Source organism: Pundamilia nyererei, unplaced genomic scaffold (assembly GCF_000239375.1).
Source record: "Pundamilia nyererei isolate P.nyererei 1_Seehausen unplaced genomic scaffold, PunNye1.0 scaffold00067, whole genome shotgun sequence".
In the NCBI taxonomy this organism is placed as follows: Eukaryota; Metazoa; Chordata; class Actinopteri; order Cichliformes; family Cichlidae; genus Pundamilia; species Pundamilia nyererei.
This window is the reverse complement of record NW_005187468.1, coordinates 371,467-396,515: the sequence shown is the minus strand read 5'-3', so window position 1 is coordinate 396,515 and position 25,049 is coordinate 371,467. Positions and strand designations below refer to the sequence as shown.

Here is a 25,049-nt window from a genome sequence, read left to right as displayed (position 1 = left end):
TCAATCTGTCTGCACTCCTTTTGTTTTGGCCCACAGGTGGACCTGGATGTCACTCTCCCAGGAGAGGGAGGGAAAGATCGGCCCTTCAAAGTTTCCATTAAGTTCGTGTCTCTCGTCAGCTGGCACATGCTCCACGAGGTGCTGACTGGCCGCAGCATGCCTGAACCCCTTGAGCTGGACAAGCCTATCAGCACCAACCCTGTACACGCAGTGGACGTAGTACTGCGAAACTTGCCCTCCATGAAGTGAGCTGCTTATTGCTGTCATGTTTGTTTGTTTTTTTTTTTTATTCTTGAATGATTTCCTTATAATACCATGTAAGATAACTGGCAGATAAAGTTATGGAATGAACTTAAATTAGGAACGTTTTCATCCTTAATTTACTTTTACCTTCTGTACTTTCTTTAGCTTCATCTTCAGTCACCAAACACAGACATTGTAAAACCCAATCCCTGAGATACTCATAGCAAATACAATGTATTTATTTTGTCCTAGTAGCACTAATATCAGCACTCCGATCCCAGCGGAAATCAAACACGGCTGACACGGTCGCTCACAAGCACCTTACCACCTTTCATTCAGTATCGCTTCCCTAAGGCTCAGCAAAAGCACAGTTGAACACAATATTGCCAGAGCTGTAATGAAAACCTTTTTCAAAGCATTATTAAAAAGCGGTAATATCGACACCTTTCATTTAGCTGTGCTCACAGGTTCTGGCAGCCCGGTATTACATTGGCATTTTGACACATTGCAAATGTAGGATTTGCAAAGACGAATGAGACCTATATACAATACATAATGAGTCTTTTTGGGCAGGTAATTGGAGGTTAATGGGTCCGGGCAATGTTACCACCCTCTCATCTCGCTGATGTACTTTCAGGCCATATTGAACAGCAGCTGAATGTGACTCCGCATAAATTCATATTAACCTACATTCTCAATTCAAGCTAATTTTACTTTTTCTTTCATCTTCAACACAGATTTCTTTTGCTCCTATTTGACCTTTTGTTTTTCAGGCATAGCCGTGAGATCATGGTATTTAATCCATATGAGCCAAAAATTCAGGCTGCTCTAAATGCTCTGCTTTAGGACTCTTGATGATGATGATGTAATTGAGAGGGGATATCTTAATATTGCTATCTCAGGTACACAGCATTGGCCTCAGTCACTTACTTTTCTAATCTTCTGTTTGCAACTGTCAGCCAATAAGAAGAAAGCTGGCTTGATTAACAGGTGGCTTAAAGGGAGAAGTGCTAAAACACCTCCTTACAGACACGGTCAGTCTGCATCAAGTTGCAGATTTATATACTGTTAGTCATATATAGGGCTACTCTACTAGAGCCCAGAAAAAAATTGTGGAGCTGGAAATGAGTATGATTGGGTTCCCTTTAGTATCGAACTTATAATTCCCCGTTTTCTGCATCTAGGTACACTCCAGTGGGCCGATCCTTCTTCTCTGCTCCAGAAGGCTACGACCATCCTCTGGGAGGTGGGAGGGAAGTTTGGTTTGGTTTCCACCAATCTGTGCGCCCTGCCATGTGGAAGATGATGCTAAACATTGACGGTAAGAACAAAAACCCAGTGTTTTCCTTGCCATCTTTTTTTTGTTTTTGTTTTTTTAATTCTTGACTCAAAAACAAAAGAGTAAAGTCCATATTCCTCATATTACTAAATATTGAAAAATGCCCAACACCCACAGCCTCTTCTTTGTAATTCAATTTTTGGTTGTTTACAGTCACAAATCAATTTTGCCGTTTCACTTTTGCAGCTGGGGAAGCTGGATTATAATATCAAGTCTCCATGTTACAGTTTTTATAGAGTTTTTGCACATGATCTTTCCACTTTTTATTTGAAGAAATGTAATGACTTTATTGGACAAAACTTTGACACGCTTCTTAATAGATGCATGTCAAACTTTATTTGTTTCAATAGCAATGATGGGGTCTGGCAGGCTCACTTCATGCTGTACTGAGGGCCTAATGTTTTCATGAATACCTTCTGTAGTCTAAAGAGAAACTTAGGCCACGTTCACACTGCAGGCGAAAGCGCATCAAATCCGACTTTTTGGACCCTATGCGACCCATATCCGATCATGGTATGACCGTGTGAACCGCACAAATCTGATATTTTAAAATCCCATCTGAGTCACTTTAGTATGTGGTACTGAATCCGATACATATCTGATGTTTCAGAAAGCGACTGCTGTTTGAACGGTCATGTCGCATTAAATCCATCTTTTACGTCACTGACACAAGACAGACGCCAATTATCAGCGCCGGAGAAGACATCGTGAATGTTTCCTGGCCATCCAGTGTAGATGTTAGTGAAACTGTTGGGAAGACAAGGTTGGAGAAACATGAACATTTTATTTGTACTGTATAATCTGCAGATTCTGACAGAAATCTGCAACTATCCTTTGAAGCACCGCTCCTCTCTAAAACGGCAACAAGGATAATTATTAGGCCAAATGTAAATAACAAAATAACTTTATAACTTAAAGCAAAATTGGGAAACGTAAAGTCCCAAACAAGTCTTTATATTAAGGGCCATCAGTCAAACAATATTGTTTGGTCTGGTCTAAGCGGAGCGCGTTGTGTGTGACGCCTTCTTTTTGCGCATGCTGGCCGCTTTGAGCGTTCACACTAGAGCGCGTTTGCTGTCACATTTTATTTGTAGTGTGAACGAGCAGACAAAAAAATCGGATTTGAGCATTAAGACCTGCAGTGTGAACATAGCCTTAAAGATGAGCTTTTTGCTCTTGTGTTGTCACGCAACCAACCTCGAAACTCCTGCTGTTTTATGTTCAGTCACCGGAAAACCGATTCGATTTGTTAGCGTCGAGTTAATTCTGTTGGCTAAATGTGGGTTGTTTGGAAATGAGTAGAACTGTTGAAAATCTAAATCAATAATTGGCTCTAGCTTGAGCTTCCTATCAGTAGAGAAACATAACACGAGACAATGCACTACAATTTCAATCTGTTGTTATTTGTGGAAAAATATGTGGCAGAGGGGATGGCAGAGAATGTGTCCTGCCATATGCACACCGCAGGAGGCTTGTGGAGATTGTGTCTGGCAGGGCTGCTGATAAGAAAGAGTGTGTGAGTGTGAGCGAGAGAGCGCCTAAGGAACATGGAGGAAAGTGGGTTCTTGGCTGGATGGGAACTGACTAGTTTGTTGCTGTGGAGACGGAGAGTAGCATGTATGTGTGTGCTTGTGCTGTTGTGCCTACATATATGAGACTAGTGGGTGTTTCTGGGGTCAGGAGGGTAGCTGTGTGGAGCGTTTCCTTGAGACAGCTTTTGTTTAGTTCTAAGTGCTTGAAGCCGCTGTCTCTTTTGGAGCATCTCTGCTGCTCTCTGATTCTTTCTTTGTCTTCTTTGGCCTCTTGTACAGAACACTTGGCCACCTGAAGTGTCTTGTCTGCTCTTCATCAGCAAACTAGAACTCCGACTCTTTGCAAACCATTCACATGCTGCATTGTATATTTGTAAAGCAAAGTAGTAAGCCTGCCTTAAATAGCCAAGCACGAAGGAAACAAACACTACCTCCCACAGTCTGCATTTTGTGCGTGTAAGTACTCTCAACAGCTACTTCATTAAGTACACCTATTCAACTGGTCTTTAATGTTAAAAATCTAATTGGCCAAATACATGTCAGCAACTACTTTAGTCGTGGTCAGAACGACCTGCTGCGGTTCAAAATGAGCATTAGAATAAGAAACAAATGTTATTTAAGTAACTTTGAGTGTAGTCTGACATCAATGGAGCATTTACAAACTGCTTCAAATCAAATGACTCAAATAGCTACTCTGTATGCAGAAGAGCACCTGTGAAGACACAACACATAGAATCTTAAAGTAGATGAGCTACAGCAGCAGAATTTTGACCCCATGAATGGAGGTAGGGTCAGAATTTGGTGAAAACAACATGAAGGAATGGATCTGTCCTGCCATAAATCCTTGGTTCAGGCTGCTGCAGGTGATGTAATCGTGTGGGGGATATTTTCTTGGACTACAGGAGTATTGATGCTGACCATGTCAATCACCACAGTATACTTCTGATGGCTGCTTCCAGCAGAATAGCATGCCATCTCACAAATCTCAGATCATCTCAAATTGGTCTCTTGAACATGACGATGAGTTCACGTATATCTCAATCCAATAGAGCAGTAGGAGATTCGCATCATGGATGTGGAACCAACGAATCGGCAGCAACTGTTTGATGCCATCATGTAAAAATGGACCACAATCACTGATGAATGTTTCCAGCACCTTGTTGAATCAGTGCTGTGAAGAATTAAGTCAGTTCTGAGGCAAAAAGAGGGTCCAACCCGATACAAGCAAAGTGTATTTAATGAAGTAGCCAGTGAGTGTAAATGAAATTATTTTAATTGCAGAGCAGTGAAATCTTTTTAAAAGTTTTCTTTTACTTCGGTGACTCAGACACTTCTGCGCATAGATAATGAAAACAGAATGCGTGGGAAGGTAAGCTAAGCGTCATAGATGTGCGTTTTCAGTGTTTTCAGAGACGATGTTGATGACAACGCATCACTAGATTACTTCTGAAGATTCTCATCCTCACCGCCGCACTTCTCCATCTCCCCGTGTCCATTTTTGGGTTTCCTTTGATCTGGCTTTTAGTTTTGTCATACCTGTTCTTTTTTTGTTTCCCCCTCTCTCATCTCACAGCTACTTTTATGTGCTTATACACAAGGTGCTAATGCAAGGTAGCCTCCACATCCCCTTCTGCATGAATCATGCTTCCTGCGCTGTGTGGTTACCATGCACATTTTGAATGAACATCAGGAATACACTTTGTTCCTTTTGGAGTCTTTGCTGTTATAGCTCAGCTGGTCTTTATATGGTGATTTTGGTCCTTTACTGTCAGGTTTTGACTTAAGCTTTTATTTATTTTTTATTCTTATCTCTACTTGAAAACAATTTCTTCGGGAAGTGCTGCGAGTGTCCCACTGGCACATACCTCCACTGCCTGCTAACCGTGCACTGAAAAGGCAGAAGTGTCACCACCTGTTCTACTCACGAAATTTGCTTTCCTGTGACTTCTTTGTCTTCATCAAATTGAAAGTGAATTTGAACGCTGGTGTCATTTTGGCACCTTAGAGGAAATTCGGTGCAGATGACGAGCTTTTCTTGACGTCATGAAACTTTCGAAATCGCTGTAAAAATGGTGGCTGTACTGGATGTTTTCCATGGGTGCACCAGAAGACGAACTTGAAAAGGGAAATTGGCAAAAAGAAAGTAATGCTAAATGTTCTTTCTGTTGATTGGACAGCCTTTTATTTTTTCTGATGTTGATTCCTGTCCAGTAATAAACAAAACATGATTTTTGACTGGATATAACTTTTTTCTCTTTCTCTCTCTTTCAGTTAGATATTGTTTGCAGTGCGTCATATTCATTTTTTGGTTTTGTTTTTTGTTGTTGTTCCTAAATGACACTAGTTGTTTTGTTTTTTTTGCCTTTGCAGTGTCTGCCACAGCCTTCTACAAAGCCCAGCCAGTGATCCAGTTCATGTGTGAAGTGCTGGATATTCACAACATCGACGAGCAGCCTCGGCCTCTCACAGACTCGCACAGGGTCAAATTCACCAAAGAAATCAAAGGTGACGAGTTCAGTTCAAATCGGATTAAACTGGGACTCCACGAATCACAGCTCTTCATACAAAAGCAAATACTTAATGGTAACACTTTGTATTATTCACCAGGTTTAAAGGTGGAGGTGACGCACTGTGGAACCATGCGGAGGAAGTACCGCGTCTGCAACGTGACCCGTCGACCTGCCAGCCATCAAACGTGAGTCAGCCTCTGGGGCGGGCAAGGGAATAGGAGCCACTGCGAACAGTGTGCGAGTGAGATGAAGGCAGGGGAAACCAGAGGATGTGTTCACCGAATCACTACCAAACAAACCAGATAATGGCTGACTCATCCGACAACCATGCGCTCGATCTTAGTCATCCCTTCGTGAGGCAGCTGTGTGGCTGCAGTGTCGGGACTGAACTTCTCTCTGTGCCATGACTACAGTTTGATTATTTTTTTTAAAAGGGAAATTATCACAGAAAGAGTGATTTGTCAGTTTAAGCCCGACAAAAACACATGTGGATCTAAGCTTGGTAGTTTCTGCTTACTTCCCTAAGCCATTTCTTTCATCCTGAAACTGACAATAAACCAAATATCTATTTAAAAGTAACAAATAAAAATTATGCTAAGGCTTTTTTCAGTTGAATAGCTTTGCATTTGCAGAGGGATGACCTTCTGTCTGTCACTTGCACATTAAGCAAATTAATAGCAAATTAATAGCAAAATAATGCGCGGGGCGCTTGACATAGCTCACATCAATTAACATTTGCATTGCTCTTGACAAAAACTCTCCTCTCTGCAGGTTCCCTCTGCAGCTGGAGAATGGGCAGACTGTAGAGCGTACTGTAGCCCAGTACTTCAGGGAGAAGTACAACCTGCAGCTCAAATATCCACATTTACCCTGTCTACAGGTGGGCCAGGAGCAAAAGCACACCTACCTGCCCCTAGAGGTGAGAGAAAAGAAGCTGCATTTCCACTCAGTTATGGGGGGGTCTGACAGTAACTATTAAATCAAGCATGATGGTCTGGTGGGCAGCTCCCAGAGCAGCTGAAGAAAAAGCTCCGGTTTGCCCGGGGGGGAAGAAAAAAGGAAAGCCTCTTATTTGCTTTTGTTTCCTTGCAGGTGTGTAATATTGTAGCTGGTCAACGGTGCATCAAGAAGCTGACAGATAATCAGACCTCCACTATGATCAAAGCCACAGCTCGCTCTGCACCTGACAGACAGGAGGAGATCAGCAGGCTGGTGAGTTCTGGAAATGCCCTCTGAATACGGCTCTCCTGTCTTCTACATGCACACGGTTTGAATATAGGAAATTACAATAAAAGGCTGTGTTTTAAGAATTGTCTGTTCAGTAGAGAAGAGGGGTGTCAAACATAAGGCCCACGGGCCAGAATTGGCCCGGCAAAGGCTCCAATCTGGCCCACTGGACAACCTTGGAAAAATGTGAAGGAAGTTCTAGATTTTGAACTTTTAGTTTTATTCTTACAGTTTATCCCCCCTCCCCCCACCCAACACACACTACATTATTATTAAATAATAATATTAATATATTTTAGTGATATAATTTAACACATTTTGTATCGGTTTATCAGGCAACTGTAGCTTGAAATTTCATTCAGTAGCATATTATTAGTAATACTGCTGCATGTATTGCTGATGTATTTATGTTTACTGCTGTTAAAATGAAACCAGCAGAGCATTTCATCCCTCTGTAGTGCTTCAAGAATGCATTCCCAGTGGTTGAGTTTAGAGTAGAGGTCAAAAGTAAGAGCCTCTTTTGGGGGTCAGGGGTGACTGGGTGCATTGTTAGGCTTGTTGATACTTGGTTGCTGTACCGTTCACTTTTTGTGTTAAATTACGGGTCTTATAATCTCTTCGACTACATTCTCATTTTATATTGTGAGCAGAGGCAGGTCTACACGTTTCTATATCACATTTGGTCACTGCAGGCTCAACAAAATGTTGTAATCTTAATAGCTTTAATGTGGAGCTACTATAGTGTCTGCGGCACGCTGTTTAGAGAGAGGATGACAAACTATGTTGTGACTCCCTCTGGCCACCGTCAGATCAGCAGCACACATGTAATACCTGCCCTCACCTTATTAAACCCTGTCTTGCTATCTGTTGACTGTGGAGCAAAATGGCCACGTTTGCCCACAGGAAATTATTGTCGATGTCACTGCGCCGGCATTTTCATTATACGCAACATTTCTCGTAACTGAAAGAACACGGTGGTTGGAATAACAGATTGAATGTTGCAGGAGCACAAAACAAGCAGATAATCTGTGTTTGTCAGAACTACATAATGGATCCTGTAATACTTTTGGTTATTGTGGTCATGGGTCCTGTTCTGGACAGAAGTGCTGACATTTGACATTTTGTGGCATGTCAGTAATTTTCATTTAGTCTTTTTTTCCTTTTGCATCAGCGTCATATGAGCACTTTAAGACTAACTTTGTTACGGCTCTACCTCACAACCAGCTCTTTGAGGTTGGTTGTGGATAGCCTAGTGTGTTTAACACTTGTTTTTATATTAACACATTGAGTATAAGGTTTAAACACTGAGCTTTAAAGGCGATCAGATTTTGTTACTTCACACAGATCTGTGTATCCCCTTTGTTTTCAGTCATCTTTAGGCAGAGTGGTGGTGATGTGTTAATCATTTAAAGGCGAGAGAAAAATGTCATTTTAATTGCAGATTTTTCAAAGGTTACTTTTAATTTGCAAAACCCCCCATAAGTGTGCGAGCAGCAGCAGAAACTTTGGGAGAATGATTGCCTCTATAGCACACCCTCACAGCACTGCGGTGGCTTTTAGTCATGCTGTCAAAAGTTACCTTAGCCTGACCCTGCCTAATTTTACTACTCTTTGCTTCCAGGTGCGCAGTGCCAACTATGAAGCAGACCCTTTTGTGCAGGAGTTCCAGTTCAAAGTGCGTGACGAGATGGCCCACGTGACGGGGCGAGTGCTACCCGCCCCCATGCTGCAGTACGGCGGCAGGGTGAGCACAGAGCACTTTATGGTACCCTTCCTTTAAATCACGCCCATTCTCTCTGTTTGTCTGACACGCTCTCCCCTTCTGCAGCCTTTACTCCACTTTCTCTATGGGGGAATTAACCCACTGGCTTCTGTGTGTGCTCCATGATGTCACTGTTTTTGGTCTTTGTGGTTCAGTCTCAGTAGTGCAGCCTTTTATTTCAATTTTTAGAAACGTTTAATAAGTTCACGATGTTGAGGCGGTCAATTGGACATTTTAACTTTTTAATCATTTGCAACAAAGATTATTTTGAATCCAAAAGATCACCCAATTCATGATTGGATCGCTCCTCAAGTACATTGGATACGGAGCAAACAACATTGCTAATGCTAAAGTGTAGAAGCAGCTTATTGAGCTTGAACCTCAATGTTGATTAACATCTTTGTGTTTATCTTGGAGGAAAGCACCAACTGTAATGTAATAATGAAACCTTTGACACAGAAATACACACTTTACTAAATGTTATGCACACAGTAAATTACATCTTAAATGCTACAGTCTGCAGCACACAGTGCAAATGGCTTTGCAGTAAGATTTCAAGTTAAGATTTTAAAAGTTAAAATTTTATTTAAAAAAAAAAGCTTGTTTTATGGAGTCAGTGTTTGTCAAAATGTGAATTTATGTACAAGTTTGGTGTGGGTCATGGGTGCGTTTGGACTGTGTGGATTTTCCGAAACTGCGTTTACCTGTATGTGGTTGTTGAGTCTGTATGAGGAGCGTGAATGTGAGTGTTTTTCTGCATAATCGCAAATACATCGCCTGAGATTGTAGTGTTGTTTCAGAACCGCACTGTAGCCACGCCCAGCCATGGCGTGTGGGACATGAGGGGAAAGCAGTTCCACACCGGGGTAGAGATCAAGATGTGGGCCATTGCCTGCTTCGCCACACAGAGGCAGTGTCGAGAAGAAATCCTCAAGTGAGATCCTGTGCTAATATTTTTTTTTTCTCATCCCAGTGGTCTCCTTTGCAGGTTCTTTTGTGTCACTGTGAATATGGTGGTGACGCTCAATCACATCACAGTGCAGTATATTTATAATATGTCATCATAAACATTTCTAAATCATGTCTTTTTTTGCCTTTCTCATTAAAATACTTAAGTTTGTTTTTGAAAAATGGTTTAAATCTTCCAAAATTAACTAAAACATCAACAGAATCAGAAATTAGGGTGTGTGCGTGTGTGTGTGTGTGTGTGTGTGTGTGTGTGTGTATGTATATGTATATATGTGTGTATGAGCTAGCAAAAGTTAAAAGAACGGCAGCACCTTTTAACACACAAACTGACAAAACAGTGCCCCCTGGTGGTGAAAGAAAATTCAGTTAAAATTTTAAGAGGGTGATTACAAAAAGTACCTTTGAGCTGCTTTGATGTTAGAAATGAGCCAATTTGTTTACGGGTGCCTTCCCAAACTGCAGAGCACAATCAATTCATAATTTCTGGTTCAAATAAAACCCAACTAGAAGAATCAGATCATCTGAGCAGAGCGCGGCTGGCCATGTTGTTTGTAGAAGAGGCCTTATGTTTCCTTTTGATGTCTTTGTTTTTACTAGTGGAACAGTACATGTTCTGTTAGACAGAAGCAGTGTTTAACTCTAAACACTAAAATCCCATTCCTGTTATTATCTAAAAGCATTTTAACACCTACTTGAGAAATTACAGTGCTTGTGGAAACATTCCAGCTGGAGTTTCAAGTACTCAGATTTGTTCAGGCTTTCAAAATGCAGTTTTGAGACACGAATTTAGGATGAGCAACAACATAAATAGACATTAGTTTGATTTTGGGCATTAAGACATAATGACTAAGCTAACTGCCTTCAATACAATATTCATGTTTTGCAGAGAAGACTTGGCACTGTTATTTTCTTTTTCCCCCTGAGCTCATCTTCAGATGCTACGTTCTTGGAGCTCTACAAAAACAGTTGTCTTCATTGTTTACTCTTTGCTTGCTTCCGTTCTTCACGTCAGGGGTTTCACAGACCAGCTGCGTAAAATCTCAAAGGATGCTGGGATGCCCATCCAAGGCCAGCCGTGTTTCTGTAAATACGCCCAGGGAGCAGACAGCGTGGAGCCCATGTTCAGACACCTGAAGAACACCTATGCCGGACTGCAGCTCATAATCGTCATCCTGCCGGGAAAAACTCCTGTCTACGGTTAGAAAACTGCTTAAAATGAGGCATTATATTTGAGTCGAGAGCAGTGTTGGGTACCGACAAACAAAGTCATTTGTTACAGGTTTTGCCTACTTATAAAAAGATTACTTTTGCATTCCCCAAAATAAACACTGCAATTAAATTCCTTGCAGATGTTAGCTTTATCGAGCAGGGCACGTGTTGCCTACTGCCCAGCTACCTTTTGATTGTGTTGCTTTTATCTCATTTCATAGTGAGGTAGCGTTAGTCTCATCTCCTCCGCTACTTTTCCAGTAACAAGATCTTTCACTTCCTGAAATTGACAGCTTAACCGAAGTAGAGGCTGGCCATTGCCGTGTTTTTATCTCCAGCATCACTCTTGCTATCAGAGAGCTGTGTATCCATCGTTTGTGTGCTGTGCTTGGCAGTCACCTATTATCAACCGAAGTTTATAGAGTTTGCATCTCACTGTGATGTTTTTTCCTTTTCCCCTAAAAATTCAAAGTAATGCAAATAATTCTGGGAAGTGAAGGCTGTTCTCTCTAATCTTATTTGCTGTGGTACATGTGCACACTGATGCAACCGTACGATTTGATACTAGTAGGCATAAATATGTCAGTGTGTTGCTTTGGAATTTTTTTCTTTTTAATGGCAACAAAAGAAACAAGATAACATTTTAACAGTAAACTACGATCTGAACCCACACTTGTTGGTCTTAATATTAGTAATACTGTGACTGGATGTGGGAGTTATGAGCCCTCTTCTTCGTCTGTCAATTTTTCAGTTGTAATACAGATTTGAAATCTTTGCGTGGGGTGTGTGCGTGCGTCTGCCTCTGACTTCCTGTTTTTTGCATCACTCACAGCGGAGGTAAAGCGTGTGGGAGACACTCTGTTGGGCATGGCGACTCAGTGTGTTCAGGTTAAGAACGTGGTGAAGACGTCACCGCAGACTCTGTCCAACCTCTGCCTCAAGATCAATGTGAAGCTGGGAGGGATCAATAACATCCTGGTACCTCACCAACGGTGAGCTGTGGTCTCCCTCTTATTATATGGCAGTGTTATAATGCTATATTAAGATGTCTTATTAAATAAAGTCTCACGTTAAGGGTTAGGGTGACATGACACTTGGTGTATTGTTATTTAACTACCTCAGTGTTTTTGATCCTTTTTTCTGTCTCTTGATCCACAGGCCATCAGTGTTTCAACAGCCAGTTATCTTCTTGGGAGCAGATGTTACACATCCACCAGCCGGAGATGGGAAGAAGCCTTCTATTGCAGCAGTTAGTTTCTTTATGTCCTCCTACTCCAGCAGTTAAATATATAAATTGTAGTTTTTGTTTTGATAATATTCCTCTTCTCTGATGGGTGTTACAACCCCAGCTCTCACTAGGGGGCGACGTGAAAGTAGTAGTAGAAGATGTAATGGATGAAGGCAAGAGTGATAATCTTTCAGAAAGTCAAATAAAGTCTTCACAGACAATAAATCCAAACACTTAAGAGTTATTTTGGGCTTCGATCCCACTCTGTGAAGAATAAATATTTAACAGAAGACTTGCTGTAGCCCTAAACCCAAATGTTAATAAGCAGACACATTCTCTAAGTGTGAGTGATGTTGGGGGTGAAATCCTATTGGGAGAGAAAACTAAACATATAATAGTAAACACCGCTGAGTGCAAACAGAAAACTAATAAAGACATGAATCAAGTTACAGATTTAGCAAATGAATGGTCACACTTTTGTAGAAACTCATAGAGACACACATAAGAAGATGTTAAATTTCAGACACCCTGACTTACAGCTCAACTGATCTTTTGAGCTGTGCAAAACAATAGTTTGTGCAATTGGAGAAGTGACAAGTCAAGCACAGGTACAGTGAGGGGACAGGACTGGGGAGGCGGCAGAAAGGGCTAGTGGAAGCACTGACCCTGGATCAGGGCTGAAACGTACTGATCTGCATGCAGAAAAACATTCAGTGGGTTAGTAACGCAAAGAGAGGAGGAAATGCTGACACTTCTATGAATAATGTGTCACTTTCCCTTCCACATAAAATCCATTCCTCTTTAATAATGGCTCCTCTGCTCCAAACTCTTTGTCAGGTGGTAGGTAGTATGGACGCCCACCCCAGCAGGTACTGTGCCACCGTACGAGTCCAGAGGCCCAGGCAGGAGGTCATCCAGGACCTGGCCTCTATGGTGCGGGAACTGCTGATCCAGTTCTACAAGTCAACCCGCTACAAGCCCACACGGATCATTTTCTACAGGGATGGAGTTTCAGAAGGCCAGTTCAGACAGGTATAGTCCCACTTTTTTCTTTTCTTCTTCTTTTTTAAATCTTAAACTCAGGGTTTTACTAAAAGATGTGAAAAAAAGACTAAACCAGGTAGAATTCTGCAGTATGTCATTTTATTGTTCAAGACGTTAATTGGCTTCTTACTGAGTTTGGGTACGTTGTAATCTTTGTAGCTGAGGCATACTGGTAAAGAACATGTTTGTGTATTCCATAAATACTTTTAATCACAAATGAGTAAAGTCGGTAACAGTATTCCCAAATTTCTTAGTTGTATAACTTTTTTTGAAGTTGGGTCATATGGCAGCACACACAACCAAAAATGATATTTTCATATTCTTGTAATTGTCCTCTTCTTCAGGTGCTGTATTATGAGCTGCTGGCCATTCGTGAGGCCTGTATCAGCCTGGAGAAGGAGTACCAGCCAGGCATCACCTACATTGTTGTGCAAAAACGCCACCATACACGCCTCTTCTGTGCCGACCGCAACGAGAGAGTGAGTCCTCACCGCACACCAGCTCATGCTGTTGCTCTTTTAGTATGACGTTTCCGCTTAAAGTCAACATGGTGTGTTCATGTGTTCATCTGTATTTTTTTATGTTCTATGTTGGAACATTAACTACTGAAAATGGGCCTCTTTAATTACCTTTTTGTTGTCATTTCGGCTGTTCACCCTCCTGACTGCTGTAATTACATTCGATTAAAGCATTAGGGCCCAGTGCAAACCAAGAGCTCTGGAGTGGCACTCAAGGCCCCGAGAGTGAGACCCAGCCAGTAACAACCTTATTTTCAGCGCTCGCACTCTTCTTACAGAGCATTAGGCTCCCTGGGGCATTAGGCTTTTAATTGGTTGTTTGGAAAGCACTTGGCAAACCTTTGCCTGGGTCTCTCCATCAGCTAGTTCTTCTTTTTAATCATCAGAAATTTTAGTTCCCGACATCATTTAGTGCATTAAAAGCCCTGCTATATCTGCTTTTTTTTTAAATGGCGAAAAAGGGGGAAAACAAGTTGAAAGTCAAAAAGCATTAGTATTGAGGGTAACTGAAATTAATTTTGCTTTTCAAGGTTGGACGTAGTGGAAACATTCCCGCTGGTACTACTGTGGATACGGACATCACGCATCCCTACGAGTTCGATTTTTACCTCTGCAGTCACGCTGGAATACAGGTCAGTCCAACCTCTTCTCCATCTCATATGTTGCTGTTTGTCTACAGTATTTCATCTCCTTCTCCTTCAAAAAAACATAAACGTCTGCACTTTTCTAGATAAGTAATAAATAGGATTCAGGAATAAACCAAACACAAGCGGTTTTAAAGTTTATGATGCAGGTTAAACAAACTAACATGACGCTTATAGCTGTGCGGTTTGTGCAGTGGAAGCACCTCAGCATAGCAAAGCACATGGGTGGACAAAGAGTACACAGTTAAAGCAAATAAAACTTTCCTTCTCAAACGTTTTGACTATATTTGAGCTATTTAGTTTAGGGGTTTGCTAATCCAGTACCTCAGTAGCTTATCAGCCCCCCATGCATGGCAAATTGTGCAATTATTTAACCTAAAGTATCATGTAAAAGAGCAGCAGCTGAAGCTTTGTCCAGGAAAATGTGTTATTAACAGCTTTGGTACCTAAAATTTGCTGTCTGTATATTTAAGATGGCGTGGAGCCATCCCATATGTCCCTTATTTCAAAACGCGAAGATTAGACTACAGATCTGTAGACGCAGAAGCTGCTTGAGTTAGCTGATTTATACTTGCAGCATTAATGTTTTATGTATCTATTTTTTTAAACACATATCTCATATAGCTAAGCACAGTTAGGTGATGTTCCTGAGTTTTCTGGGCTGTATTTCCTGTCAGCTGTGTCCCAGTTTCGTATTGACTCTTACTTAATGCTTACCTCCCTCTCAGGGCACCAGTCGGCCCTCCCACTACCATGTACTGTGGGACGACAACTGTTTTACCGCTGACGAGTTCCAGCTGCTCACCTACCAGTTGTGCCACACCTATGTGCGCTGTACCCGCTCAGTCTCCATCCCTGCGCCAGCCTACTATGCCCACCTGGTGGCCTTTCGTGCCCGCTATCATTTGGTTGACAAAGAACATGACAGGTAAGGTTCTCCCCATTTAAACTTGCTCTGTGAAGCTGCTAGAGTTCACATGTGCTGGATGAATTGCCCTTTTTTGTCACTCATCTTAACGGGTCCTTTCTTGTTCTTTCTGAAGCGCTGAGGGCAGCCATGTGTCTGGTCAGAGTAACGGTCGGGACCCCCAGGCGCTGGCCAAAGCTGTTCAGATCCACCACGACACCCTGAGGACCATGTACTTCGCCTGAGCTACACCAACTCTCCCCCCAACCATTGCCACTCTTAACACACACACACAACCATGCACACCTGGCATGCCAGTCAAGGGATCCTCATAGGTGCAAGTCCCAGCCCCCCCCCCCAACATGCCTAATCAAAAACGGACCTGACACTGTGCAGAGGAAAGCAGGGAGGAGGGAGGGGAAGAGGCACCCCCACACTGGACTGAGGATGCAAAAGCTGCTTTAAAAAAACAAACAAGAGAGAATCTCAGCACTATTATGCAATATTAAACCAGCCAACTAGTTTATTTTCACCCTTATTAGGCCCCCTCTCCCCTCCGGTTTTCATTACCCCTCCTATGTGTTCGTCCCCTGTTTTGTCTCCTTTACTTGTGGCCTAGTTTGTGGCTGTTCTTTTCCTTTTCTTTGGCATAGTCTTTGATAAATCTGCTTCTTTGCCTTCTTCAGTACCTCAAGTCAGTTTGAGCAGCAGCACTTTTACATTCTGTCAGTTTTTGTGTAATTTGTTTTTGATTTTTCTCCTATTTCTTTTTCTTAAGTTTAGGGGCAGAGAGAGAAAAAAGGACTCAGACTCTGGAGTTATTAAGAGGTGTCTGATGTAGTTTGAAGCATCAATTCATTGACCAGAGGTCCTCCCAGTTTGATCTTTTATTTTTCCTCTTGTTTCCTTTCTTGTTCTGTCACTTTTCGCTAGTGTGTGGGCACGATACCACCAGTTGCTTGTACAGAGCTACATGTTCTTTTGAGCACACTGCCACCTATTGGCAAAGAGGGATATTGCCCCTTAAAAGTCACAAAGAGGAGCCGTTTCGGTGGTCTCAGATCAGTTTCGGATTTATTCCTGAAGGTTAGCAGTCACATTTAAACGGAGGGCAGTTTTATATTATATATCAATTTGCTGAGTTGCAGCCATCCATGGATTGTATTTAAAGTATTATTGACACTGTTATTTGAGTCTGGTTGCTATATTTCTTCTACATTATGTGAAACATTTTAAGAATCTTAATTCTTAAAGAAAAAAGAAGATTTAATCGTGTTAGCTTTTGTTTTTAAATCGCCCTGCATTCATTTCTCTCAGTGCTTTATCTTGCCTTTCCCCCCTTGTACCTAAGACGGTGGCTAAATACAGATGATGTCGATGGTTTCCTCTTGTGCAATAATCAGTCGAACGAAGGGAAGAGGATTTTTAGGGGACTTAAGCGACTCAAAAGTACAGTTTTCACATTTCATATGAAAGCGAGTGTCCTTGAAAGGAGAGAAGTTTGCCACTTGCAAGGCACTTTCATGTGTCGCTCCTCTGTGAGCTGAATGACCTGCATGTTGTATGAGTTTGCTCTCGCTGTTGGGCAAAAAGAAAGGAAGAAAAAAAAAATGGTGCAGTTTTGGTGATTTTTCGTGTTTTTACTTGAACTGAAGGACTTTGTGCGTCTCCGTGGTTTGAGAATACTTTCGGATCAGTGGGCATGATTTTAGAATTCCTGATTGTCAGCTTGCTAATGAGATTGATTTTTCTTAATTCCTAAGAATTACAAAGCTTTTCACTTGACAGCAGCAAAGTGGAGTATAAAGGCCATAAAGAGGTAGTATTCAAGTGCCTGTTGGAAGTTAAGTGTGTAATCGTCAGAAGCTGTACGAGTTGTTTCAGTGGGGTACAATGATCAAAGAGCGTACACCAACCAGACAGCGTGAAGCAAGAAAGTTTCACCCGATGCCTCTTATTCTTCTCAATAACCGTCTACTGACTTTTCTATACATCTCATTCAAATTAACCTAAGATCAATATATTTATTGTATTTGCCTGTACAGCAGTGTTAGCTGTTGGCTTTGCTTTGGAGCAGCATTCAAGCAAAGTAGGCCAAGTTGTCTTTTTGCCTAATATTCACCAGACATGGATCCAGCTGCTACAGTGTGTTTGTAGGCGATTGGGCTGGCTTCGTGGGCACAGAGTTGGCCTTCTCCCAAACTGTTTTTCTTTTTGTTTTAGATTGATTAGAACCCTAAATCTGAGTTCTGGTTTAATTCCTGCCCACGCGACCGGCCCAAAGTTGGGACTGGCTTCAGAACAAAGCCGAGGAGTCAAGTGGACGACCTTTAGTGTGAAGCGTGTATCTGGGTAACGGGTCACCACGTAGCTCCTCTAATGCTGATGACCTGAAGTTTGCTCGGGACGTGTTTTTAAAAGTTATCTGCACTAACAGAAGCATGTGTTTCAGGAGTGAACACAGGCGCGGTGCTACTCTGAATTAGAATTTGAAGCTGAACCTCAATGCGAGACTTTAAACGAGCAGGCGGGATATGTAGGCGAGGGGGGAAAAAAAAAAACTGTAAACCTCACTCACTGAAGGACGAGAAGGCTCCACTGCTGCGGTTGTTGAGGGGAGTTATAGATTTATGATTTTATTCGGGATAGATCTACTCGGAGAACTTGTAAGCGGTACAACGGCAGACGTGTGGTCCTGCCTCTGCTGTTGCATTCGACTGCTTTTCACAGGCTAGCCTTTCAGTGTGGAAGCCAGTGGGTTTGAGCCTTCATGATTTCACTAGTATCTGAAAGCCTTTTTAAAAAGCCAGATCGAAAGTATATTTGTAGATTTTAAATTATGTAATGCACACCACTTATTTTTGCTAACAGAAAAAAATGTAGTCTAATTATTAATCTTAGTAATAAATGTATCATGACAAGTAATGGTTTAAAAAAAAAAAAAAAAGTATAACAAAGTTTTATTATCGCAATAGACTGTTGACTTGTTCTTGTGTCACTGTATAACGTATAGTGTATGTGTGAACAGTGCTGGGGTTGTTGAAACTAGTTATGTGTGTTTGGACTGTCATACTGTTATTGATAGGGATGTGGACTCTAACCGCCTCTTGCTTTGATGTTTGGAAAAAAAAAACTTGCAAGATGTTGAATGCTTCTTTTTTTTTTTTTCTTCTTCTTTTGTAGATGATCAAACAAAGTTTTTCATAGAGAGGACAAAGTGTTAACATGCTATATCCCGAATGCCTTTGTTATCGCAGTTTTTCACAATTGCTAAGACTCTTTTCTTAAAAGGATCCCCTGTTTTCTCATACTGTGACTGAACAACATTCACAAAACCTCTGACTCCTCTGGAAGTATCAAACAATAACCTCAAACTGTAAACCAAACAATGTTTGTAGATCATAGACTCAGTCAAACAATGCTGAGCATTCATTACGCTACATCCAAAAATCCAGCGTTCTGGCTGTGTAGCTCCAGGAAAAAATTCCAATAAATGCATATAAAAAGCATAACTCGAATAGAGTTTAAATACTACCCACTGTAAGTACAAGCAGTACAGGGTTACACAGTGTCTGTGGATAAAGTAGGTCAAAAGGCTAAGAAACAAGCACATAACAGTACAGCGTGAGTGTAACTGAAAGTGAACATGTGATCTGTTCAGCTGTGTCGCGCCAGAGTGAAAAAGAGATTTTTGCAACTCAACCTGTTGCATGTGTATTTCTGGGAGTTCCTTTTTTCGAGACGCAAAACATTGGGAGGAGAAATCTTAGTGCGCTGATATTTAACGCAGAAAAAACGGGTCACCTGCTTAACCAGGTGAGCTATGCTGGTGCCCCAGATCCTGCTTATTTAAAGCTGAAACTCCAAATTGACGTCTAACACGGTGCGTTCGAGTGACTAAACGGGTGCAAAACATGGACCGTTTGGTTCAGAGAACGGGATTTAATGTCTTAGCAATTCAGAAAAGCTGTGAGAAATTACAAACCTATTGTAACAACAAACAGTAGACTAGGAGGGGGAAGAAAAAAAAAAAAAGGCGATTGATATGTTGAGCTCCTGCTCTTGAATTTTCTCGGGTTTCTTTTAACTGGTGCTGATGCCTGCTCCTTATCGAGAGGAGAGTAAAAGGAATGGGCATGTGTTGTTGTTTTTTTTAAGTCTTGGTGATCCATTTCAAAGACACGTGTGATCAAAGAATAGAGAAACAAGGTTTAGTAGTTCTCCATTCCTTTGTGTTTGAACCCTGGGGGGGGATTTAGATTGGATTACAACCACCATTGCTTTCCTCAGACTGGTTTCCTTATTCGAGCCACTTCACGTGCACACAGATACAAAGACGTAAGTCTGCGACGTGGCAAAACCTGTTATCTTATTTTAGCGCTCTTTCTTTTTTGTTCCAAACATTTACTCCCCTCGGTCTACATTCCACGGCCGTACAATCTCATCCAATCCCCCAGCAAGGTGTAAGGAAGGTTAAAGCTGAAGGACAATACTGAGGGATATAGTGTGTGTGTGTGTGTGTGTGTGTGTGTGTGTGTGTGTGGGAATCAAAGCTCATCAGTGAGAACTTGGTGTGGCAGGTTATATGGAAGTTGGACGTGTGTGTGTGTGTGTTTGGTGGGCTGATTGACTCACTATATCTCTGCTGTCTGTAATAGATGTTCAGGTGGTGTATAAACTACACCCTCGAGGGCAGTTGAACACATGTTTACATAGCAAATGTGTTTGCCTCGCTTACATTTGAAATGTCATCAGCTCGGCTTTGCAAATATTAGCTAGCAGAGAAATGACCTAACATGAGCGAGACCTTTTAGGGGCCTGTGGAAGCGAATGCTTAATGGGATACAAAGATGTTATTCATGCAGCCGATTTTTCTTCAACACACAGCCGTGCTACACAAAAGTGGGAAGGTTTCGTTTGTCCTTCCTGTCCTGCTAGAAATGACTCGTTATATTTGACTTTAAACTAAAGGTACACTAATCTCACAACTGTGTCCTTTTAGCTCTCACTTAGGGTCGCTACGACGACTGTTTATGAGAGCTGTGAATTGGCGTCTTTAGCTGCCTGGTGAAGAAAATGTAACAAATTAACTTTAAAAGGCCGGTGCCTCAATTTTTAACTGAAGTAAAGGTGTATTTTGTCTTGAGGCTTCAATCGGTATTCCTCATTTTGGTTGCTCTATATTTGCAGTGGAAGGTAGCGAGAAAAAGTCCACAGAAAGTGCCTTTCCTCTTGATGGTGCTGTAAATTGAAAGATGAAATGTAAAAATCAAAGACGTAGAATCTCCTTTTGAAACACACATTGCAATGCAGGAGTTGCTGCATTTCTCTCTCACACACACACAAACACACTCACAGTAAATGGTTTTTGTTTTTTGTTTTTTTGAGATGGCAATGCAGAGTTGTTTTTCATGTATTTAAAGATTAAGCCTACATAGTAAAAGACATTATGCCAAGTAAATGGTTGTGGTTGAGCTCTTGCTTTCTAGTGCATTTTTAGTGTCTTGGACCAATGGTGTTGTTGGTACAGTGGAATGTGTGTTTGGGTGGGTTGGCGGAGCGAGGTGGTTGGGAGTGACACAGCCCAGCCCACGAATGGCAAACATAGCACAGCACTTTAGAGACTGCCACAGTCTCTGTCCCTCCAGTCCCCTTCTTCCTCCCGCCCAGGAGGAGGAGAGGATCCAGACCTCAGCGTAAACGAGGAGACGACGAAGGGATGCGCGTTACCAAACGAGGCAGTCGGTCATTAAAAGTGTGCCTCATGCTCTTGTGACTTTAATGGCTCGGTAGAGTCTGCCTGCTCTCAGGTGGCGTGTTCTCGTCAGGACTGCCACTTTTGACACTTTGTTACAGCTAGGGCTGGGTGTCACAAACGTCACTCATCAGTACCTCCTGGTTTTTTGGAATCGGAGTTTCGAAGCAGGCTAGAACTTTCTTTTTCTTTTTTCTTTTTTTTTTTGCACTGAGGGAAAGCAACATGCGTGAGGAGGCAGAAAGGTGTCTTATTTTTTTTTTTAAACATGTGGTTCAGAAATGAAATGAACATAGCCAGTGTCAGTATTGAGACTTGTCTCAAGATGCCCAGCCCTAGTAGCAGCCCCATGGCGTTCTTTCATCTTAGAGCAATGCCCTGCCATGTGTCTTGTCCCTGTCGGAGGGAATGAGTGCCCAGCAGTATCCTCGTCTTGAGCCGGTAGGGATTCGACTGAAAAACCGAGTATGGTCTGTAGTTCTGTGGGTACCTTTTCAGTCCAGGGGGTGAAATCTTTCTATTACAAGAAATCTCAAAAAACACTGCACCTCACTTACCTTGGTATGCTGCATATGTTATACTACATGAAAGAAAACTGCAAATTGCTTTTATGATATATAATGCTTGAGTAATGCCTGATTGCGATATTCTTATACGGTAACTATTTTAGATTCGAAATAAGTATAACTGTAAAAGATTCTGTTTTGTCTTAACACTTATCCAATTTTGAAATATTGTTCTTGAGCCGACTTTTATTTTGTTGTCCTATTTAAATGTGTTGTTCTTTAAATATATATATGAAATATATATATGCGGAATATTTTATGGTGTATTTATTGAGTCCGTTCGAGCGGCTGGAGTGTCCGCATCAATCTTGCAGCGTGGCGGGGGTGGAGCCAGGAGGGAGAAGCCTTGAGCCCCTCCCCTTCCATGTTGACGCCTTATTCTCCTAGACACGCAAGCACAACAATATGGAGGGGGGTGCGGGGTGGAGGAAAGGGCGGCGGCGGCGGATTTTGACTTGTTCCAGGTCGACTTCCTCCTCCTTCCTTTTCCAAATATTCTTAACCCTCCCATCTTCTTTTACCACCCGTGAAGGCCAGACGCCAGCCCCCTACATGTTGCAGCTCATCTCTGACGAAGGGAACCATTTCTGAACCACACTGACTTGTGTCGAATAGCTGACTTTTCATCCCAAGCTGCTAAATTGGTACGTTAGCCATGTAAATTCCCTGAGCCAGTACAGAGCAAGTAGTAGAGTGTAAAATAAGTTTAAAGAAAAATGCGGGGGGAAAGAAGGAAGGATGTTGGAAAGGCAAAATTCATTGAATTACAGTGAAATGTTTTAGCAAAGGCGTTGCTTCTTTCCTCTTTAAATGTCTCCTGTTTTGTTTTGTTTTGTTTTTCCTTGTGCCAGAATATTTTACAGCAGGACCAGGTCTCATTCCACAGGAAAACACATGCCTCAGCCTTAAGTGCGTCCTTACGTAATAGAAATCCGTGTGACTTTTGCAATGCCTGTGCTGTGTCGGGTGGCCTACCAAGAAAACTAGCCTACGTACTTGATCTGCCCTGATATCTCCAACTGGCATACTCATCTGTTCTCGCATGTAAACCACTAACATTGCTACACAACGTAGAGCGCTCTGATGAATGAACATTGCTCTGTTTAATATGTACTGATGTCAGAACGGGAGCCAGGTCTGGGTCAAACTGCCTTTGGAAACCCTTTTCAGTATTTGGTGTTACCTGTTGAGCAGTGCCTACAGCCCGAGGGCAGTTTGGATATGTACGTATGCTCGTTAGATTTTATGCACTTGCCTGTATTTTGTAAGCTCGTTGCTCGGTTGACACAGCTCATTGTCGCTGATTGCAAATCCAAAGAAGGATCCAAAGAACAGTTTGACGCAGGCCTTACACGAGAACCAGGCGGTTCCCCACTGTGCCGGATTACAGAGACCTGTGCCTGTACAATGAACCAAGGATGAATTGTGTTGTGATGATTTTTTTTTTTTCCCTTTTAATTATCTGTTGGTTGTCCCTCACCTCATCGGAGGATCAGAGACATTGACCTTTTGAGTGTTGTCAATCTTCCAAAGCAAGAAAAGCCCTCTGTCCTTTTAAACCGAATGGCTTTTGGTTTATTCAATGTTTACCGTAATGTTTACTCCCATGGCTATCTGATGTTGAACCTGTTTTCATTACATTAGCATTCCAAAATGACTTCAAACCAAAAACTGCTGAAGAGATTAGGCTCCTGACGCCGTTTACCTTGTATACACTTAATGGTTTTGAAGACAGATTATTTGAGAGTGGCCAAGGATATCAAACATTTTGGGTACTCTGATTGTTCCGATGCATCGTCACTCTTGTGTCAGTCTTATTTCAAACTAAAGATCTTGAGCTCTGATACCTCTGAGTGAGGCACCAGCAAACTGACGTGTACGTTGAACCTTCACCACCAGATCATCCATGTCTCAGCCTCTGTATTTTTGCAAAAGGCTGTGTTGTACCAACAGCTGTATTCCTTTCAGTTTTAATTGTCTTTCTTTTGTTACTCTCTCTCTTATAGGTTGTTGGCCTTTTTAGTGTTGCTTTGCTTCAGTTTGAAGTGTATCTTTGACTAATACTTGCAATAAAAATGCTTTGCTTTATCTTGGTCGTCTCACTGGGAAACTTTTTTTTTTTTTAAATGTGTAATAAGTGGAATTGCAGAAAATGCTGTGGGTAATAAAAATCACATATTGCCACCATGTGCTTTAGAAAACACCGGGCTGCTGTCGAAATGTGTAGGTCCCTCACAGCCTACACATTATATATTGTTTTATATTTTATAGAGAAGGATGAATATAATCTCCCTCCCTCAGCCAAGTTTGCTTGGGACCAGCTCATATTTTATTTCACTGGTTGAACCTGCTCTGCAGCAGCTGTACCACACCTCTCCCTCTGGGAGAGCTTTGAGGCCAATATGAGTGTGCAAATCTTTTTGCCATTCAAAAATGTGAAACTCTGAGGGGGGGGGGGAATCAGCATTTTTCCTCCCCTCAGCATATGGGTTACAAAATCTTCATGACCATCTGAGGGAATAAGATGGTGGAGTGACTGAAAAATTCATAGATCTTTGCTTCTAGTTTGACCAAAGTAGAATATGTAACAATACGAACACACCACACCACCACCTTTTTCTCCACTGCTCCCTTTAGTGGTCGCTACAGCAGATCATCTGCCTCCATCTCCCCGTGCCCCTTACAGCCTCCTCCTGTCACACCAGTCCTTCACTACATCCATGAATCTTCTCTATAGTCTTCCTCGTTTCCTCCTGATCTGCAGCACCATCTTCAAAATCCTTTGTCTGATACAGTCTCTATCCCTCCTCTGCACATGTTCAGACCATCTCAACCTTGCCTCTCCAACTTTGTCCACTGAGCTGTTTTATTCATTTCTAATCTTTTCTATTCTGGTCACTATGATTGAAATTCATAGCACCCCCAACTCTGCCACTCCAGTTTGTTTTTCTTCTCTGTCAGTGCCATAGTCTCCAGACCAAAATAACTTTTTATTGAATTTTTAAAAAAACTTTCCCCCCAAATATGTTAACTTTTTAAATGTGTCGACAAAAGCCAAATTCTTTGCCTTTTCTCATACATTTTCAGTATTTTAGCAGAAGGTTTTAGCAGTCAGGGTTTTGTATTTAATACCAAATGAACAATCTGCCCTGGAATGAAAAACTACACACTGGTAAACAATGACAGGAATTCCAACACAAAATGAAAATAAGTAAAATCGCTACATCTCTGCAAAAGCACCAGCGTTCCTACTGGGTATATAAAGATAATTTCACTTTCACTGCACAGCAAAACTTATAAACTTTGCTCTGAAATGCTGTTCCCACTAACAGGCTGAGAATTTCATGAGTAGGGATGGGTACCGGTGTCCGGTGCCATCATCTGACATAAACGGTAGTAACCAGACCGAAAAGCAGCGCACATTTCGGTGCTTTATTTCGGTGCTTTTTTTCCCTGAGCTGTGATACACTTTAGATTCTAGCCAATCATTTTACGTTTCCGAGGATAGTAGGAGGGGCCAGGTACGTACGTTCAGTGAGAGCAGAGCTACAGATTAAAAATGTCCAAGGCGAAGCGGTCAAAAGTCTGGCTGTACT

General features: G+C 41.8%; 1 protein-coding gene across 2 annotated transcripts in view; it reads left to right on the top strand.

Moving 5' to 3' along the window:
- ago3a (argonaute RISC catalytic component 3a) overlaps positions 1–17,693 on the top strand; it is a 33,324-nt gene extending 15,631 nt beyond the window's left edge. The window contains exons 4-19 of one of the 2 annotated variants that reach the window (XM_005736066.1): positions 37–245; positions 1,428–1,564; positions 5,485–5,619; positions 5,722–5,809; positions 6,396–6,543; positions 6,717–6,836; positions 8,473–8,595; positions 9,414–9,547; positions 10,595–10,779; positions 11,624–11,783; positions 11,950–12,040; positions 12,857–13,051; positions 13,408–13,542; positions 14,112–14,213; positions 14,954–15,153; positions 15,269–17,693. In XM_005736066.1, coding sequence (XP_005736123.1) covers positions 37–245; positions 1,428–1,564; positions 5,485–5,619; positions 5,722–5,809; positions 6,396–6,543; positions 6,717–6,836; positions 8,473–8,595; positions 9,414–9,547; positions 10,595–10,779; positions 11,624–11,783; positions 11,950–12,040; positions 12,857–13,051; positions 13,408–13,542; positions 14,112–14,213; positions 14,954–15,153; positions 15,269–15,377 — 2,271 coding nt within the window. In that variant the 3' untranslated portion in view covers positions 15,378–17,693. Of the gene's footprint in view, positions 1–36; positions 246–1,427; positions 1,565–5,484; positions 5,620–5,721; positions 5,810–6,395; positions 6,544–6,716; positions 6,837–8,472; positions 8,617–9,413; positions 9,548–10,594; positions 10,780–11,623; positions 11,784–11,949; positions 12,041–12,856; positions 13,052–13,407; positions 13,543–14,111; positions 14,214–14,953; positions 15,154–15,268 lie in introns of both variants that reach the window. The other variant, XM_005736065.1, reaches the window with a different exon arrangement.
- Positions 17,694–25,049: the final 7,356 nt, after the last annotated feature.